The 19,114-nt window shown below is 37.1% G+C and overlaps 1 protein-coding gene and 1 pseudogene across 2 annotated transcripts in view; one reads left to right on the top strand and one right to left on the bottom strand.

The window, feature by feature from the left end:
• The window catches only part of NOL4 (nucleolar protein 4), a 482,864-nt gene that overhangs the window by 452,064 nt on the left and 11,686 nt on the right, over positions 1-19,114 (top strand). For both annotated transcript variants that reach the window (XM_069099880.1, XM_069099881.1), the window contains one exon: positions 4,484-4,664. In XM_069099880.1, coding sequence (XP_068955981.1) covers positions 4,484-4,664 — 181 coding nt within the window. The remainder of the gene's footprint in view (positions 1-4,483; positions 4,665-19,114) is intronic.
• Positions 8,832-9,491, bottom strand: LOC138170503 (transgelin-2 pseudogene; annotated as a pseudogene).

Below are 19,114 nucleotides of genomic sequence, written 5' to 3'. Positions count from 1 at the left end.
AGGAGGCAATACTTGTGGAACATTTGTCATACTTTGGTTTAAAAACAGAAACAACAATAAACATATTTCTTGAAAGATCAGAATGGAGTGGATGAGATTCTTCTCTATATAACACTTTATTTGGAGATTTCTGAGGAATGTATTATAACATAGAAAATGACAATATGTGACTTGGGAGCCAAAGCTGGACTGCCAAGCCAATTCTCCCTCTGGGCACTGCCTCTTAACTGAGTAGAGAACAATGAGAGCAGTGGAGTGTCCTGGACCAACCCAACCCATTCTCAGTCAGACTCCTGTATAAATAATCACCCATGCTCTTACACATCTTCACTCATGCATTAAAGCAGGAAACAAGTTTTTTTTTCCTTTGACATATATCAAAATGATATTGAATAGTTTGTCTAAAATGTAACTATAGACGTCACCTTAAGTTTATTTAGTACATCATGTCTTTTTTTAGTCAATGATTCTTCTAAACAGAAACATTCAGTGTGTTTTCCAGTTGATTGTGTCTTGGTAGCCAGCATCATTCATATTTTTGTCTTTTTTATGGCTGCTCTTTATTTTTCATGGTAAAAAAATTGAATCAGAAAGGAAGTCATGTGTGTGTGTGTGTGTGTGTGTGTGTATGTTTGTGTTTTTTGTTCAGATGAATGAAAAGTCCCTGTGCTGGTGAGCCTTGAAGTTTGTATCCATAAGGTGCAATGTCAAACTCTTTTGAAAATAATCTTCACACCAATTCAAGAAACAAAAACATCAGGTCAGGGAACAATGGAAACTAATGATTGTTGAAACTTGCTGGCCAAGCTAAAACTTGAGTCCTAGGGATATTAATTTTTTTCTGTCATTAAAGGGGGGGAAAAGTGATTCTCCTCTATAACTGATAATAATGATCTTCCAAGATAAAAATAAATTAAATTTATATTAAGGCTCTGGCTAAGGGACATGACAGCTTCTTTCTTTGTTAGAATTTCATATGGTGTATAATGAAACATATAGTGGACCTTAACTGCTTCCAGTAACATCAATAATGCAAATCTGTGTTTGAATACAAATGAATGCCTACAAGGCCTGTTTTGGTTATTAATGGTATTAATTATCTGACTGTTCAGTGTTGTTACTGTTGTGTTTGGAGCAATACTTAATAATAAAAGGCCAGAGGCAAATCTCAAAAAAATAGCAAACTTAATAACAGAGATTAATTCTACTGTACAAAGAATTCAAGAGACTATTTACTGGTGAAAATCTAGCCTAAATTTTAACTCATTAAGAAGTCACTCTTCCAGTGAGTACATTTTATGAGTATGACTTGCTTTCTTTTCTCGACCAAAAGAAATGGTTCTGATGTATTTCCAGAGAGTAGCCAGTTTCCTAATATTAGACACCAAAAGTCTCCCTATCATAAATGGTCATTGTTTAAAAAGAAGATCTTGTAGCTGTAGGTCTACGCACGAAGGTGAAGATGATGTTCACAAGCAGTCCCTTAGGACCTTAGAATTGCTTTGAAATTTATCCCACTCATAATTCTCTTCAAGAGCTCATTGGCTACTCCTCTGTAGTGGCATAGGAAATGGAGATCATGTGCATGGACTGAACTGCTCCTCTGTGGATATCTCTTTTGTTGTGAAAAGAGTCCAAAACAGCTTCACAGAGGAGAAGAATCAAGTGAGGGAAACCTGTCAGAATCTTCCCCATACTCTCTTCCAGTATTTGATTCTAGAAATTGACACTAAGCTATTGTGGCAGGTGACATATGGGGTACCAGCCCATCTGGTTGGCCAGGTTTATTGCCATCATGGCAGGTAAAGCTATCATTTATAATCAAGTTGACTACAGCTGCCAGCGGATGCTGGGTTCTGTGCCATTGATGCCAGCTGTAGCAGTTTTCACTGGTTTTAAAATTGAACTGCTCTCAGTCTGAATCCTCCCTTCAAGCCTATTTACCATAGGAAACTTAACCAGGAGCCCAGTACTCCCAGGAACATAATGGTGAAACTCCTTAGATTACACAACTCTCTCTACCATCAACAGGAATGCAGCACATTAAGGAAATGATATGTAGATTATACATCACATGTCTCCTTACTTCTAATAGAAACATATATATATATATGTATACACACACACACACACTCACACATACACATATTCTTTTTTCCAAATGGAGTCTCTGATCTGTCACATTAAATTTAATGAGTCAGAGAACTGTAGATTTGGAAGAGATATTACAAGCCATGCAGCCTAACCTTCTCATTTTAAAGAAACAGGAACACATAGGGGCGGCCAGGTGGCTCAGCGAGTAAGAGCACCGGCTCCAGTGTCAGGATGACCTGGGGTTCAAATCCGGGCTCAGATACTTAGCACTGCACCCAGAAATAACTGGCCGTGTAAACTTGTTACTTAAAAAAACAAGTTACTTAACCCCAATTGCTTTAAAAAAAAAAAAAAGAAAGAAAGAAACAGGAACACAGAGGTCAGCCAGCTTACTCAGGGTCATCAAAATGGGAAGACTCAGGACATGAATTCATATACAGACTCCCAAGTCTAATGTTCTTTCCACTTATAAAACATTTTCCCAATAACGACTCGGTGATGTAAGGTATATGGTGATACCAGTTTTAAAGATGAGGAAAAGAAGTCTTAGCAAAATGGAGTTATTTGACCATGAACAGACAGGCACGATGAGCTTGTCATTCCAGTACTGGCACTATGTACTCTATGCCACTCTGCATTTTCTTTAGACAATGAAAATCTCAGGCTGCATCAATAGAGATATGGTGAGTGGGAACTATCATAGAGCTTGAGATCTCCATTAAGGATCTAACCTCAACACTGGATGAGGAAAGAGAAGGAAGGGAATAAGCATTTTTATAGTGCCAAACACTATGCTAACTAAGCACTTTTACAAATATTATATCATTTGATCCTCACAACAACCCTGGGAGCTATTATAGCCTAATTTTATAATTGAGGAAACAAGGGTTAAGTGACTTGCCCAAGGTCACACAGTTAGGAAGTATCTGAAGCTGGATTTGAACTCAGGTTTTCCTGACTCTAGGCACAACACTCTATCCACTGTGCTACCAGATATTTCTAATAATAATGTTAGAGTTGCCGGGAAGTGATACCAGGATTCCTTGGTCAGAGCATGCTATTCCCATTGCCAGTTGAAAGCGTTGTTCCCCAAGACCAGGGAATCTTGTGGGGTTTTTTTTTTGGTTGTGGTCCTTGTTGGCAGTCTGCTGAAGCCTATGGATCCCTTCTCAAAACAGTATTTGTTACCTCTATTCATAATTTAAGGAAATGCTAAATTTCAGTTAGAAATTAGTGAAAATAAAGATGTAATTTTTTCCTATCCAAATTCATAGACTCCTTGAATTCTAATAACTGGCCATCCTTTTGACTCCAGGTAAAGACCCTTAAGGAGAGAATTCACTTTTATGGAACTCAAAAGCTAAGGACTGAATCTATCAGTTGAACAGTTTTGTAATATATTTGCCTTTGAAATATTTCCCTTTTTAATTTCAGAATCTCATTTTGGTATTCTAAAAAAGTGTCCCACTTTAACCATAAATCCTGGTTCCCAGGAAGACATCTCAGGGTGAGAATAACAGAGACAGACTAGAAATGTTCCGTCTTTCACAGGTCAGGATCAAGGAATAGTACAAACGGAATTCTATAGTACTATGTATTATGGATATACTTTTGTCCTATGAAAGATTGGGGGTCATTCCCAATGTGACAATATCTCTGCCTTCACAGAGCTGCATTATTTCATGTTTACTCTCTAAGCATTTGGGGCCACAAAAATGAGTTTTAAAGTTGCTTGTTCTGTTAAACATGTGCCATAAAGTTAATGAGCTGCAAAATTCTTCAGATTATGACTAAAAAAGCTCATCACAATTCACCAGTGATTTGTTTTATATTGTCTCTGCAGTCATAAAGCAAGTTAGAGGCAAAAAAGCTACCACATGCAGGAGTCAAATAAAGTCAGATATGCCCTACAGATTAGGGCCTTTTGCATTTCCATGGCAATGTGGGAAATTCACTCAGTCTCAGTTTCTTTATCAGAAAAGATGTCAAGTTTATTGCCAGTTTTGCCATTTCATTTCTCTATGACTTGACAGGGTCTCTGGGGCAAAAAGATTTGTAGCCAATTCTCCAAGTACTAATGCAACACTTAACAAAGACTTCAAGAGATGATTTGGAAGAGCTGTTCTTTTCTGTCTTCTTCTTTTATTGTTATTTTAAGTTTGTCTGGAAAGAATAAAGTGCTGTGTCACCATTCTCAGATCGATATTTCACATTGTTGGCTCCTTGGCAGGAGGCCATTCAAAAACAAGAATTCAGGTTGAATATGCCCTTTTTTTTTCCCTTTCCAGTAGCAACACTTGCAGAAATGTAGATAACAATAAGAAAAGTCCTGTTCCAAGTAAAATATAACAATGATTTGACACCCTATAATGAAACATTGTCTTTTCAGGACGAGTCTGCTTCAGCTGACAAACAGTATAAACAAGAGGCGGCCCAGGTCACTTATTCAACATCAGCTGTTTCTAGCACACAGGAGGTGTTGTATATCAATGGAAACGGGACCTACAGTTACCATAGTTACAGAGGGTTAGGAGGAGGACTGCTAAATCTGAATGATGCTTCTAGTAGTGGTGAGTTCTTATTACAGATTGTGTATGTATGTCCAGTTGGGGGTGGCGTCTGTTCGAAATTGGAGAGAGAAGAGAGAATATACAGATGTCTCCCAAATACATATTCCTATAAATGTGCTTTTTCTCTAGCTATTCCTCAAAATGGCAAAAATCATTATGCAATTGTAGGGTAATTCTCACATAATTCTCAAAACAAACACTACAAAATTTGACTAAGTAAATATAGAAGATTTTTTTTTCCCTAGAAGTGAAAACCCCTGATGCTAAATAAACTATTTTTATGAAAACAGTAATATTAAATAGGGAATTTTTTAAATAAAAGAGTCAAGGTGATCCCTGATTGGGGACATTGAAGCGCAAAAATGTTAAATGACTTATTCAAGGACACAATGGCATAAGGACATATGAGAAAATAGAAGTATTAGACATCAGACTAATAGAAGATCTAAGTAAGATTTTTGTCTCTGATCATGTCACCTAGAGATATTTAGGAAGCAAGCACATTAGCTGCTTTCCGTAGCACCAAAAGGTTAGAGACTTCCTAAACATCACAATTTTTCCATAGCCTACTATGGATCCTTGATACTTGAATCTATTTTCATCTTCTGACTGTACAACCTGTTAGGGTACTGAATCACAAAGTTAGCTACCCTCTGTGTAAAATAGCCTTCCTTTAATTCATCTCGATTCTAATTCCTTTGAGTTCCAAGGGCTGTATCCAAAATTCTATTGTTCTGAAATTTAGTAATTTTACACCTTCTAGTCAATCAGGGGCATATTTAAGGTCTTCTGACTTCCATTCATACTGGGTTTGCTTTGCCTTAAAATTTGCCAAAAATCTCTTAGCCTACTTCATAATTACAATTTGCCCTATTATTTTTTAGCCCAAATCTTCCCCCATCTTCATATTATTTCCTCCCCAGGATATTAACAAAAATGATGAAGGTAGAAAAAAATGGTTGTGAAATTATTGAATATGGTCCATTGATAGTCTACTATAAGGATAATAGGTTTTAGAACTGGAAGGGTCCTGAGAGGCCATCTAGTTCATTTTACAGATGAGAAAATGGAGGCCCTAACTGAGTGACTTGCCCAAGACCCCACATGTAGTAAGTAACAATCTCTATGATATGCCATACTAACAGCACATGATACTATGATGATATGCTTTATAGGGCAGAAGAGGGCCTCACATTTTTTTAAAATAATCTGGTATATATATAAATTCTTTCCTAAAATATTAGTCTGATATGTGTACACTTGACTTTAATCAATATTGCTTTACATAGTAGCTATGCAATGTAGGTCAGTATAACTAGCCCCAATTCAAAGGTGAGGGGCCTGAAGAAGAGAAATGAAAGTTACTCAACAAATCTAGATCAGAGCCAAGATTATAATATGCATTCTGTCCTAGGCTCAGACCAATTAGCCTTACTTGTCAAGTTAAAAGGAATTTTATGGATAAAAAACTCAATTCCTCTACAATTCATCTTCTATTTACACAACCCTATAGTGGGGGAGCAATGGCAGTAGAAACTGTCTGTTATCACTATAACTTACTCAACTAAAAATAATTACATGTGTAACTATATAATAGGCCTTTTGGTTCTTTTTTATTAATATTTTTTAATGCAGAAAGAGGTGTGAGTGTTGTGTGTATGTGTCTTTTCCTGCCTAGACTACTGAGGATGTAATGGGACCATTAATTTTTCTATAATCTTTTTTATGTCTTCATTTCATTTTATTTTATTTAAAGCAATTGGGGTTAAGTAACTTGCTCAAGTTTACACGGCCAGTTATTTCTGGGTGTGGTACTAAATATCTGAGCCCAGATTCGATCCCAGGTTATCCTGACTCTGGGGCCGGTGCTCTTACTCGCTGAGCCACCTGGCCGCCACTATGTCCTCATTTTAAACCATCATACATAAGACAATAGTTTTAGCTAAGGAGATGGTTTATAAGTAAAATTAATATTGTTGAAGTGTAATCTGATCATTTATATTAACTTTTTAATTTTAAAAAGAGCCTAACAGATACTTAAATCTTAAGTGGTTGATATGAGGTGTAGGCCACACTCTGTACTCTGTGGAGTTTAATATGTGAAAAGTCTGGTATGGGTTCCACAGGAACTGGCTTGTGACATTTTATTTTAAAAACCAAGGCTGTCATTAGATTGTCTGTGGAGATGCCTGGTGATTCCATGATAAGCTAAACTTTATCATTTTAAATAGACAGCTGACCATGAGATTTTAATGGATTTATGAGCAATTAGGCTTATTAAACAGTGGACAAATCATTATCAGAAGCCTTTTCTTCATGGTTTGCTTACGTGCTTGTAATGCACTGCCAGGAAACATGGTGTATGTACTCTTATGACAATCCCAAAATCTGCTGTCACTTCCATTCACTTTGTTCTATGGGAAATGAAGACTCATTTAACTCATATTACATCTATATTTTAAAATTATACTTAACATTTGCTTCACTTTCAGTTTCAAAGAACAATTTTGTGTTCGATGATAGAGTGTAGAATGTATTGTAAACAAATTACTGTTTTCTATTAAAGGTTCCTATTAAAATAAAAAAATATTGATAATCCTGTTATTATGAGATTGGGGTTCTTTTGGCTTGTTTTCCCTTATAGTTGGGGAAATAATAAATATTACTAATGTTAAATGACTACATACCTTAGAAAACTGTGTCCCTTTTGTGGTGACAGAAATATGTTTTGAAATGTCATTCAGCAGAGATTAGAGAGGAAAGTCATGTGTCTCTGGACTGCATTAAGAACTAAAGGAGATGTCTCCAAGGGCAAGATTATTAAGTTTTTGTCCAGACTACTTGCTCTTAGGTTGCAAAGAGTAGTGCCTCAGGAACACAAGGAAAAGAAGGGAGTTGATTTTGGAAAGAAATTGAGAATCAGAAGTATCTCATATTCTAATGCATCTTCTTATTTTCCAACATTACCCTTGTTTTCTGGGCAGCAATTTGGACAAAGTATAATATGTTGATGCTCTAACCAGCACAGGACTGACTAAGCTAAGGATGTCTTTTCATAATCCTATAATATGTAACACTTAATTTATGGTATTTTAAATGGGAAAATCTTAGCAAAAACTGGTAGTTTTGAAAAATATATGAAAAACTATTTGCATTAACAAATTAAACCTTTCCTAAGCATTTCAAACATTTGTGTATAATCAAGAAATGGCATGTTATTGTTGTTGTTTTTTTATATGTGAATAAATTGCATTTACTGGTTAAAGTACAGCATGACCTTGGACCGTAATACAGGATAGAATCAAGAAAGAAGCAGATAATGTTAAAGTCCCTAAATATCAGTTCAGCTGATGTCATATGGAAAGGTAGAACTACATTCATACACATAAGTAATAATCAACATCCAAGGGTCATAGATAGAGCCCAGTTTTATATGACAGAATTTCTGAATTCAGCTGATTGCTGAAAACTCTGGCTGATCTATAGTCATTTTTTTTACAAAGACTGAGAATATTTATTCTTATCAGCAAACTCACATTCCTCAAGTCTCAGACTTTCAGTGGGTCTTTTGAGGAAGAAAAGGACAGAGAAGAGAAGGCAAGGCCAGCCCACCTCCCCGGATATTCCTTCCACCCCCAACCCTGTCTCAAGCTACTGGATAAAGAGGGGAACAGATGGAAGGGAATGCCAAGAAGGGAGGGACCAAGGAAAAAAGAGGCCCCTGCCAAGGCAAGGCCTACCCAGATGTGTGGCTTTCAAAGTCCAACTGTGTCCAGGACAACAGCCATCATAGGCTCTTCCCTATAATTAAGTCCCCAAGTAGCAAGAATGGGGTGTGAGGAGCAGGAATAACAACCTTGTGGAAGAGAAATTGGTCCCATGTTCAGCTCCTTTCAGGGTAGTGCCTTGAATCCTGGCCTAAAGAATGGCTGTATGGGTCAAAATTCCCAAATGAGAGGTTGGGAAAATGAATAGGAACATTGAAGGGGTCAGGTACCCCCCCCCCGTTTTGGTCCAGGAAAAGGGAAGATGGGAGGTTGGTCCACTTTGGCTGATTTGGGGGACAGGAATGCGTTACTGAGAAAGCACTGACTCAGCACCTGTAGGCAAAATTGGGGAATCGGTGCCACCATTGGAGAGGGAGTAGGGGAGGGGGAAGAGGAAGAGCTGAAAACAGAAGGGGCTTAAGAGTTCCATGGGCTCCCTAGGAATGTCACTATAAGAAATAAATTAACCATTCCAGAGAGGGTAAGAGTGGTGCTGGTGTCGCATGCTTGCCTGAGAGGCCCTGCAGTTGGTGCTCATTTGCAGCCCGATGACATTCTTCTCCTCCTGCAGCTGGTCATCTTTGAAATTCCAGGATTTCTCCTGGGACTTCTTAGGGAACCATTTAGAATCTCCAGAGAAGAACCCATCACCCCAAGCCACTTCCAGTCCTCCCATGTTCATCAGTGTTCACTGCACACGTGCCGTATTCTTTCCTTCCCAGAGGTCCATAGTTTGGAAGATGTTGATGGCATTGATACCTTAGTGCTCTGCTGCCTGTAGGAACTGAGAAATCTGTTTGAAGGTCATTCCCAAAGCCTGGATTTTCCTTACCAGACAATGGTCTTCAAGGAATAGTACACTGATGAGCTCTCACAGTCCCGTGCCATCCTGGAGCCACTTTTGGAAATTCTTTTGCCCAGGCTGGGGCTGCCTGACATCCTTGGGGCACTGTGTGGTAACCCACTGAATGAGTATCTGCTTCAGATCAGCAACATACTGCTTCTAAATTTTCTGCTGTAGCTACCGGCTCAGTTCTTAAGCAGGTTCCCTGTTGGCCATCCTGAGATGCTGATGAAGGTATCTCTACCATGAGGCGGTGGATAGAGAGCGGGGAGGGCTGGGGCGGGATGTGCACTGAGTGCCCTCACTCTAGTGCAGGCCCTCATCATCTCATGGACTATTGTAGCCTCTGTAGTCATTTCTTGAAGATGTAAGACATAGACGACTTGGAACCCATTGACAATGAGATACTAGCATGAAATAAGATAAATGTGTATTCTTGGTCATAAACTAGATGAAGGAAGATAAGAATCTAGACCATTAACTGGGGTTAATAAGCCACGCCAAGATTTTGAGTGAAAACAGTATTGAAACATACATAAGATTTCTTACAGGAGTTCTTAATCCTTTTTTGTGTGTAATAGACTCTTCTAGCAATCTGGTAAAGGCTAAAGAGTTCTTAGAATAATAATGTTTTTAAATACATAAAATAAACTATATAGAATTTCAAAGGAAATTCATTATATTGAAATAAAAATGCAGTTTTCCTCATTCAATTTCACAGATCCTTTGAAATTGCTCCCAGTTATGTATAAACCCTAAATTCACCCTGGAAGGAGAGCAAGGGGCTAGACAGATGCTATTGGCTAAGGAAGTATTGAGGGTATCCCCATAGAGGGAGATATGGAATTTTTCCCTGCAATTTTAGAAGCAATACAAAAAAACACTGTGTTCCTTTCATGTTATCCCACAACTTTTACACGCATTCTAACTGCTTTCTGTGTAAGGGCAAAAGAGGGCAAAATTTAATTTGAAATTCACCAAAAAAGGTAGATAGACGTTTCTAAAATGATTTAATTTTTCTTGTGTCTAAAAATGTAATGTTTTAGATTAAAAAGTAAGAGGTATAAATGTGAAGACTCATCAATCTTAAAACTACCACATGAGAAATAATACGATGTTAAGTGTGGAGAGTTAGCCTGGGAGTTAGGAAGACCTGGAGGGTTCAGGTTATGGCTCTTCCACATTCTAGTTGTGTTATACTGGGGAGGTCACATAACCTCTCTTAAGACCGTAAGGTGCAAGGCAATTCCTGGTATTAAACGATATTGTGTCATCCCTGGGAGCTACCTATACAGAGAAAAAAGTGAATGTGAGAGAACCAGAATTTAAATTTAAATATAAAAGAATATATTCTCTGGATTTTTCATTCCAACAGTTATAAACAAAATTAATAGCAGCTTGACAGTGTTTCGATAGGCTAAATATGTTTATATTTTTGCTTAATGATGAAAATCATTACTCTAAAATTTCTGAGTTATACAAAAAAATTAAAGTCATGAGGGAAACTATATATGAGTGTTCTAACAATACTCCTAATGGATTCTAAAGCAAAAATCATTAAAACATCTATACTCCACACTCCAGATATGAAGATGAAAAAGTGCATCGTGTTTACCCAAAAGGAGCATCTAATCTAGTAGAATGAAATAAATTTAGTGCACTGAAACTGGATTTAGGAGACATGATTTTGAATCATAACATTAGTTGATTGACCAAAAGTCACATAACATTTTGAAGTATTATTTCTTCAGCTGTCAAAAGGGGATAATATTTTTTATATTACTTCCTCCATAGGGTTACTATAAGGAAGTGTAACACCACCTCAGAGATACTTAAACTGGTATTTTTTTAATTGCCCTCCTCAACCCAAGAGGAGAGTTGCTAATAGTGCTAACTCTCAGGTTCCAGGGAAAGAGTGGGTGTCTACTTTCTATAGTTCATGTGTCCCCATTAGTATGCTTTCCCATAATAGTCAGGCTATAGACCCAAGTAGTTCAAAGCCAAGGCATTTACTAAAATAACAAACAAAATTTGAAGAGGAAGAGATTACTTCTAGGTAGAAAAATCAAAAAGATTAAATACAAAAGGAGAAACTTGAGCTGAACATTGAAGAAAGAGAAAAATATCAATAGATGTAAATGTAAGGAAATGCTCTACATTAAGGTAGCAGAGTTGGAGAGAACAAGAAAAGATCAGAAAAGTGAAAAGTAGCTCAGTACAGAGGAATATACAATGCACAAAAGAAAGCAATGTTTAATAAGATGGAATAGGTAGGTTAAAGCCAGATTTTGAATAGTCTTGATTTTCAGGCTCAGGAGTTTGTATTTTATCCCATAAGCGACAGAAATCCTGAAGCTTTTTGAGCAGAAAAATAATCAGACTTGGTCTATCCTTTATAAAAGTTCTTTTTAAAATTTGGTGAAGGATGGATTGGAAAAAGGAGAAGCTGGAGGCAAATAGACAAGCTATGAGCCTTTTGTTCCAGCCGAGTGACGAGTGCCTGAAATGAACTGGAATGGTAGTCGTGGAACTATAGAAAGAAAGGGATGGATATGAGAGATATTGTTGAGTTTTAATCAGCATATAAGAGGAAGATTCATTCAAATTATGCAGCTGTGATGACAAGAAAGCAAGAAACCAGTCCTCTGTTACTCTAGGGCTCTGATATTGAGCCATGGGGGTCACTTCTGTTGTTGCATTAAGCTTTCTAAAGGAGTTCAGAGTCCCGTTGTTAATGTGTATTCTGCCACTTGATTCTAAACCATATACATCAGTTAGTTGTGTCAAAGGTCCCTCTGTGGCATCCAATAGGATTCAGTATATGGCCTGTGTCATCTATACCCTCAAGGAGCTCACACAAAGATCACATTTCATCAATTGGAATTATTGAGTATGCAGAGAATTTTGAATTGTGAGATGGAATGTAGCTCTAAACAGTGCATCAGTGACTTTCCAAGCATTCTGTACACTTGGCACTGTGATAAACCCTAGGAGGAGAAAGACAAAAAAAAAGCAGTCCCTACCCTAAAGGAATCTACATTCTATTAAGGGAAGCAATATATGTCTGTATGCATATTTTTTATTTTATATATTTAGTATAATATAAAACTTACATATATTACCTTGTGTTATATTATTCTAAGTTTATAACATCATGTTACATAATTACATTTGTAATTATACTGCTGTATTGATCATATTAATGTTTTCTATTGTTATGATCTATTAATATGTGATATAATATATATATACTATTATATATTACATATGTATATATACACACAAACATATACCCATATGTATATAATTCTTCCCCTTATGGAATGTCGACTCCTTTAGAGCATGAACTGGTGGGGTGTGTGTGTGTGTGTGTGTGTTTATCTATGTAAATACAATGTAATGGAGGGAACACTAGTGAATGAATGAAGAAAGATCTCCTGTAGAAAACAGCACATGAACTGAGCTTTAAAGATGGCTAGAGATTCTGTAAGGCAGAGGTAAAGAAGGACATTCCAGGGATGGGGATGTCAGCTTGTGAATTGTCATGAAATTGGGACTTGCATTATACTCCCTAAGTAACAGTTCTTTTTTTTTTTTAAGCAATCAGGGTTAAGTAACTTGCTCAAGGTTACACGGCCAGTTATTTCTGGGTGTGGTGCTGAGTATCTGAGCCCAGATTTGATCCCCAGGTCATCCTGACACTGGAGCTGGTGCTCTTACTTGCTGAGCCACCTGGCCGCCCCTAGGAACAGTTCTTGAGAGACTTTGAACTAACTGAAATAGTAAGGGGACAGTTAATAGAAATGAGGGGAGTCATTCTGGAGTTTAGTTTTGTTGCAGGAACCCAGTGAAGCAAAAGCATTAAGGGGAGAGAAAAATGTTGGGCTATTGCAGGGGGAAGGGAGGGGAGAGACCTTGCGGAAGTGCATACATCATCTGATTGGAAGTACATTTAGCTAAAAGCCGTGAAGGAGAGTAGTGTTGCCTAGGAGTACCCTAGGCAAGCAGTGGGGTGAGCTTGCTGGCTCAACCAGACTCTCCCTAGTCCAACTGGCTCAGGAGCTACAGCCCTTAGAAGCGAGTGCTGTTGATATGTGGGGAGGATCTCTCCCACACACCCCAACCCTATTCTACACACCCACTGAAATCAACTGTATTCTAACTGTTATGAGCTAGAGGGAGGGGATAGCAGTGATTTGACACCTTTGTCCTAGGAAGTTCCCCAAAGCTACAAACTCAGCACAATGAGAGAATTTATATGATAGGTATAACTGGTAATCAGTGAAGATTATATGCATTCTCTAATCTAAAATGCCTTTAATTGTGTTCATAAATATGTTAGAATAACTCAAATAAAGAATGAAGTACTTGCCAAAAAAATCCTTAAGTATGTTAAGACATTTCAAAAATATGTTTTAAAAAGACATGGAATATATAATGATTTGTTTTATCACCATTTCTAATAAACTATACATTCTATTTTTACTAAGCTCATTTCTTACATGAGTTTTATTGAATAATGAATTCAATATGACTGCATTCTTCCTTAAACTCTTTGCATCCAAATTCTTATTTATAATTTTATTTTTTCATATTTAGGTTAGCCTAGACCAGCCATGTCTTTCTCAAAACAGTCTCCCTCCTGGATGAACTTTTACATAATGCCTTTCAGAAGTCTGTACACATAAGGTTTCAGAATGAGTAATGAATTATAATTGAACTTCTACAATAATAAAACTAATTTAATATATAACAGGCCAATATGGTAAAAAGCTGAGAAGGGACCTTGGAAGGCAACTTGGAGTTTTTTAGGGTCTACACAGATTTTGGGATATTGCAAAACAGATAATCAATATATAAGCTGAACCATGTATTGACAAATCCTCAAACATAGTTTACAGGTTAAAAATAATTAGAATCTGCAGACCTCAAAACTTGTGGTAAGATCTAGAGTATAAGTCTAATGCAATAGCTAGCAAGGAATAGAAGTAATTTGATGTGGGGGTCTTATAGCAGTGCCCTGTATTCATGAAATCATGGTGAAGTAGAACAATAATGGATATGGTGACCAAAGAACTGGCTTCAAGCCCAAACTCTGCTCCATATTGGCTACATGACCTTATGTAAGTCCCTAAATCTTTCAGATCTTCAGTTTCCTCTCTTATTTATAACAGAAATAATATACTTCACAGACTTGTTTTGAGAAGTCACAAGGCTCTGTGTAAATGTAAATCATATTTCTTCTTTGTCTAGGTATTGATCTGTATTATTGAAGGGTTTGTGAATTATGCATCCATTTTCTGTTACTTAGTTTCTTAATATCTAGATACTATATCCATTCCAAGAATTTTACTTTTAAAAATTTTGCATCTTTTGTTCATTTTTTCAACCTTTACATTTTTAAATCAATTGCTCACTTTTAATAGATTTGGGAACATGAAAAAGATCTTTACACACATATGTATAGTTATATCTGACTATATGCATATGTATGTAACTCCAATTCAATTTGGCAAATACTTATAGAATGCCTACTATGTCAGAGACAGAGAGTTAGGCCTGAGTATCACTAAGATGAAAAATAAAATTATCTCTGCACTAAAAGTGTTCATAAAGGGGGATAAGACAAATATAGGGAAAAAAAGGAAAAAGGAAGGAACTAAAAGTGCTAGCTACAGAAACTGAGATGGGGAGAAATCGCTTTTATCTCTGTGGGTGATAGGGTAGTTTTATAGAGGAGGTGTACTTGACCTGATTTTTTAAAGAAAAGAATTCTAATCAGTGAGAATGTAGATGGGCTACATTCTACACATGAAGGATAACCTAGAAGAATGCACAGAAGTTGAAAAGAATAGGAAAATCAGGGGACAGCTAGAAGGCCAGTTTGGCTGGAATATGGAATTGGTGAAGGGGAGCAGCGTGAAATAAGACTTTAAAGGTATGTTGGAGGCAGATTACAAAGATCCTTAAGCTGAAGAATCCATATTTTATCCAAGAGGCAGTAAGGAGTTGCTAAAGATTTCTGAACAAGAGAGTGACATGGGCAGGCCTGTGCTTAGGAAGATTGTTTTGTCAGAGGGATTGAACAAGGGGGAAGCATGGAGGCAGGAAGTTCAGCTAATCAGTCAGCTAACATTTACTAAGTGCCAAATATGTGCCGAGTACACAAAGAAGAGAAAACTAAGATCCATATTTGAAGCCATAAGGCTCTGAATGTGGGTAGAGGCAATGTGAATAACCTAAAGCAAACAAATCCTTAATAGAAATAGGGAAGTTGGAAGGAAGGAAAGCTTTTGAAGAGAGATGAGAATAGCTGTGGATGAGTTGAATTTGAGGTTCCAGTGCTACATGTGTATGTGTATGTCCAGTAAGCAGTTGGAAAGGCAGGACTAGAGGTCAATGGGAATATTTGGCTGATTGTATGGATTTTTGAGTATCAGCCAAAAGATGATAATAAGACATGAGAAGAAATGAGATTGTCCAGCAAGAGAATAGAGAGAAGAGAGGTAGAGATGAAGATAGACCCTTAAGTGACCTTTCTCCTCAAAGGTCAGAAGGAGGAAGATGAACCCAGCAAAAGAGATTGAGGAATGGCAAGGCAGGAAAGAAGAGAACAAGGAAAGCATCCTGGAGCCAAGGGAAGAGAGAGTGTCCAGGAGAGGCAGTTAGCAATATCATACCACAAAAAGGTCAAATCCGATGAGGAATAAGAAAGGGACATTTAAAATACAGTGTAGAGAATAGTTTTAATAAAATAGGAGGAATGGAAGCCAGATTATAAATGAAGAGTGAGTGAGCTGAACTGTAAGAAAGTAAAGACTGTGTTTATACACTTTCTTTGTGGTTTAACACTGAGTGGAGAAGAGAGTCACAGGGTGATAGCCCATGGGGTCATGATAGATCAAAGAAAGTTTTTCTATGTTTAAGAAAGACCTAAGATTACTATGTGTGTATGTGTATGTGTGTGTACACAGACAGATATCTATGTTTCTATACATAGATCTGTCTATATATATACATATACATGTATGTATGTACATATATATGCATATATGTGTGTATATACACACAATGGTAGAGAAAAGTGGGCTCTCATCCCACTTTTGTCATTGAGATCACAACTCAATCAATTTTTCCTGCTTATAAAATACTATTTATTGAGAACTTAGAGCAAAGCCAATTGGTGAACTATTTACATACCTGTAAAGACAAATGTAAATCATAGGATTCAGGGCTGGACAGGACCTTAGAGATCATCTAATGACTAGTTTCTGGTCTAACCTAACCCTCTGACTTTACAGAAGTGGAAATCAGCCTAAAGTGCCTACATGACTTAGCCAAGTTCACAGAAGTAGGAAGTAGCAAAGACAGTAGATAGATGATAACCTCCATTCTAGTTAGTTACAATGATTAGCAAAGGGATTAATGCTTCATTGGAACTGTGATAGAAAAAAGAAAAAAAAAAGCTACCTCCAAAGATAAGTAAAACAAATGCAAAGTATCTGATTACATCCTTACTTTATTTAATAGATATAGTTGGTCCTAAAATATGGGAGAAGGTGGACTGAAGAGACATGTCCATTTCAGCTGTATCTGGAGTATCCAACAAAAGTAAATGTTTTTACTGTGCAGTATTGACTTGGGTTTTATGATGCAGTCTTCCTAAAAGCCACCTCTCCACTGCACAATAAATTTAATTCTTCATGTATCTTTAAGATACTTGAAGATCTCTGGGGAATACTGCACTGTCCTTAGTCACTGAATAAGGAAAGAAAAGGAGGTTTCATTAACTTTCTAGATTCTTTCTTCTAGAGCTAGCTACAGTGTAAAGGTCAGGCATTTTCAAGTGATGTGACCTCATGGTGCTTACTTTCAGTTTTGTCTTCCTCCAAGTCCTTCAAAATAAAAAAAGTTTCTCTGGGAACCTATCCTGGAAGATGAGTTGAGCTTCACTGGACTCATGCTATACAAGATAAGGGTCCTAGGAGGCAGCTTTTCTCTTGCCCAGGAAGCAGAAATCTCCCTTCCTGTGTGAAAATGAAAATGCCCATTCACAAGCTTGGAATTGCCTGGATTTTGTCAACTGAATGGAGATGACTAAGACAGACATATAGCAGCTACCTATTCTGGACCCACTAACACAAGAGACAGCCATGGGTAGTAGACAGAGGACTATCCTAGGAGTCAGGAAGGGTTCAAGAGTTCAAGTCCCATTTCTGACATAGCATTGTGACTCTAGGAAACTCACCGTCAGAGAACTAGGACTATAAGATTCAGAGCAGGTGTCTGATATCCATTGATAAGGCAAGTTTCCTTGTTAAGAATTCCTTGTACCAATGAAATCACAAATTCAGTCCAAAAAGTACAAAAACAGAAACAATGATTTCAAATTCCAAACACAGCCATGATTACAATTCTTATTTTTCAATATGACTTTGTAAGTAAATTTCAGTTCATTTTTAATGTTTGAATCTTGAATGTTGTCATATAGATTTCCATTCGTGAAAAATGCTTAGTCTTTTTGGTGTTTGTTTTGTAGGAAATGCTATCCTAGGCTTCCCTTCTTACTCAACTATTACAGATAATAGATGCTTTGGTACATTCTGGTTGGTGGCTGAATCCATTCTATCACCTAATCAAACTCATACCTGTGAATGTATTTAAGAAATGAATGTGCTTTCAATATATGAATGGCAATTAATAGAAAGGAGTCATGTTTCATGATTCAGTGTAATGAATGTCTCCTACTGCCTTCAAACACATGAAGTAATTCAATATAACTAATGTAATTCCTGACCTAATCCTCCAGATCTTGGATTCCTTGACTCTTTTAGGCTGACTGAAATGCTTCTTTTTAGAAAGGCATTCCATACAGTTATATGTGTTTTATATCCAAAATGACCTTGAATGTCACTATAAGAAGAGACATATCACTTGACCCTTAAATGTCTCTGATAATATACAGCCCAATTCTTTTTTTAATGTGGTTACATGGGATGGGATTACTAAGGTTTCAAGGTAACCATATTTGATGAGACTTTTGTATGTAAGGCTGTATTCAAAAAAATGTTTCAATGGAACTATGTAACAATGAATTATAATGAACCCCTACCATCTTTGTTTTGTGAATGTCTTACAACAATCAGAATCCATTTTGTCTAAATAAATTCACAATAAGATACATTCAACCTTTATCTTTATATTCCAGGGCCACTCTACTCCATTATAACTCTGGTTTACCTTGAGCAGATTTTCTCTACCAGTTTTCTCACTTCACCTTGAAATAGTTATTTTCTCTCTTAGCTAGCTGTCAGCAGCATGAAAGTTTGAAAGAAGACTGGATCAACTGTTGAATCCCCTGAATATCTAGTTTATCTAATCTCAAGAACCTCACCTTGGCAGCAAACCCTTACCATTTCTTCATACAAAAAACATTTTATTTATTGGTTTGTTTTAATCCATCGATAAGATGGTGTTTGACTTACCAAAATTCTTTGAATATCTAGTAAAGTTAAGATTAGAATCTGAAAAGAGACCATTTGTGCTGGGCCTATTGGAGAACGTCTGTATTTCCTGCTACCAGAGTGGCTAAGGGGATTGAGTTCTGAATTTCTGAGCTGCAGCAAGGAAGGTGTCCACACCTGGTTACCAACATGGTGAGACCAAGCTAAGGGAGGTGCAAACTGACCCAGGTTAGAGATGGAGTAAGTCAAAGATCTCATGCTGAGTAGTAATATGATAAGGCCTTTGAATGACTGGTGTACTTCTGGCCTGGGCAAGATAGAGAAGGAAGGAAGGAAGGAAGGAAGGAAGGAAGGAAGGAAGGAAGGAAGGAAGGA

This window comes from Petaurus breviceps, unplaced genomic scaffold (assembly GCF_028583685.1).
Source record: "Petaurus breviceps papuanus isolate PSGF00001 unplaced genomic scaffold, PetGlider_PUasm1.0 38, whole genome shotgun sequence".
Taxonomy (NCBI): domain Eukaryota; kingdom Metazoa; phylum Chordata; class Mammalia; order Diprotodontia; family Petauridae; genus Petaurus; species Petaurus breviceps.
Note: the sequence above shows the minus strand (reverse complement) of the source record. Positions and strands in the feature narration are given on the sequence as shown.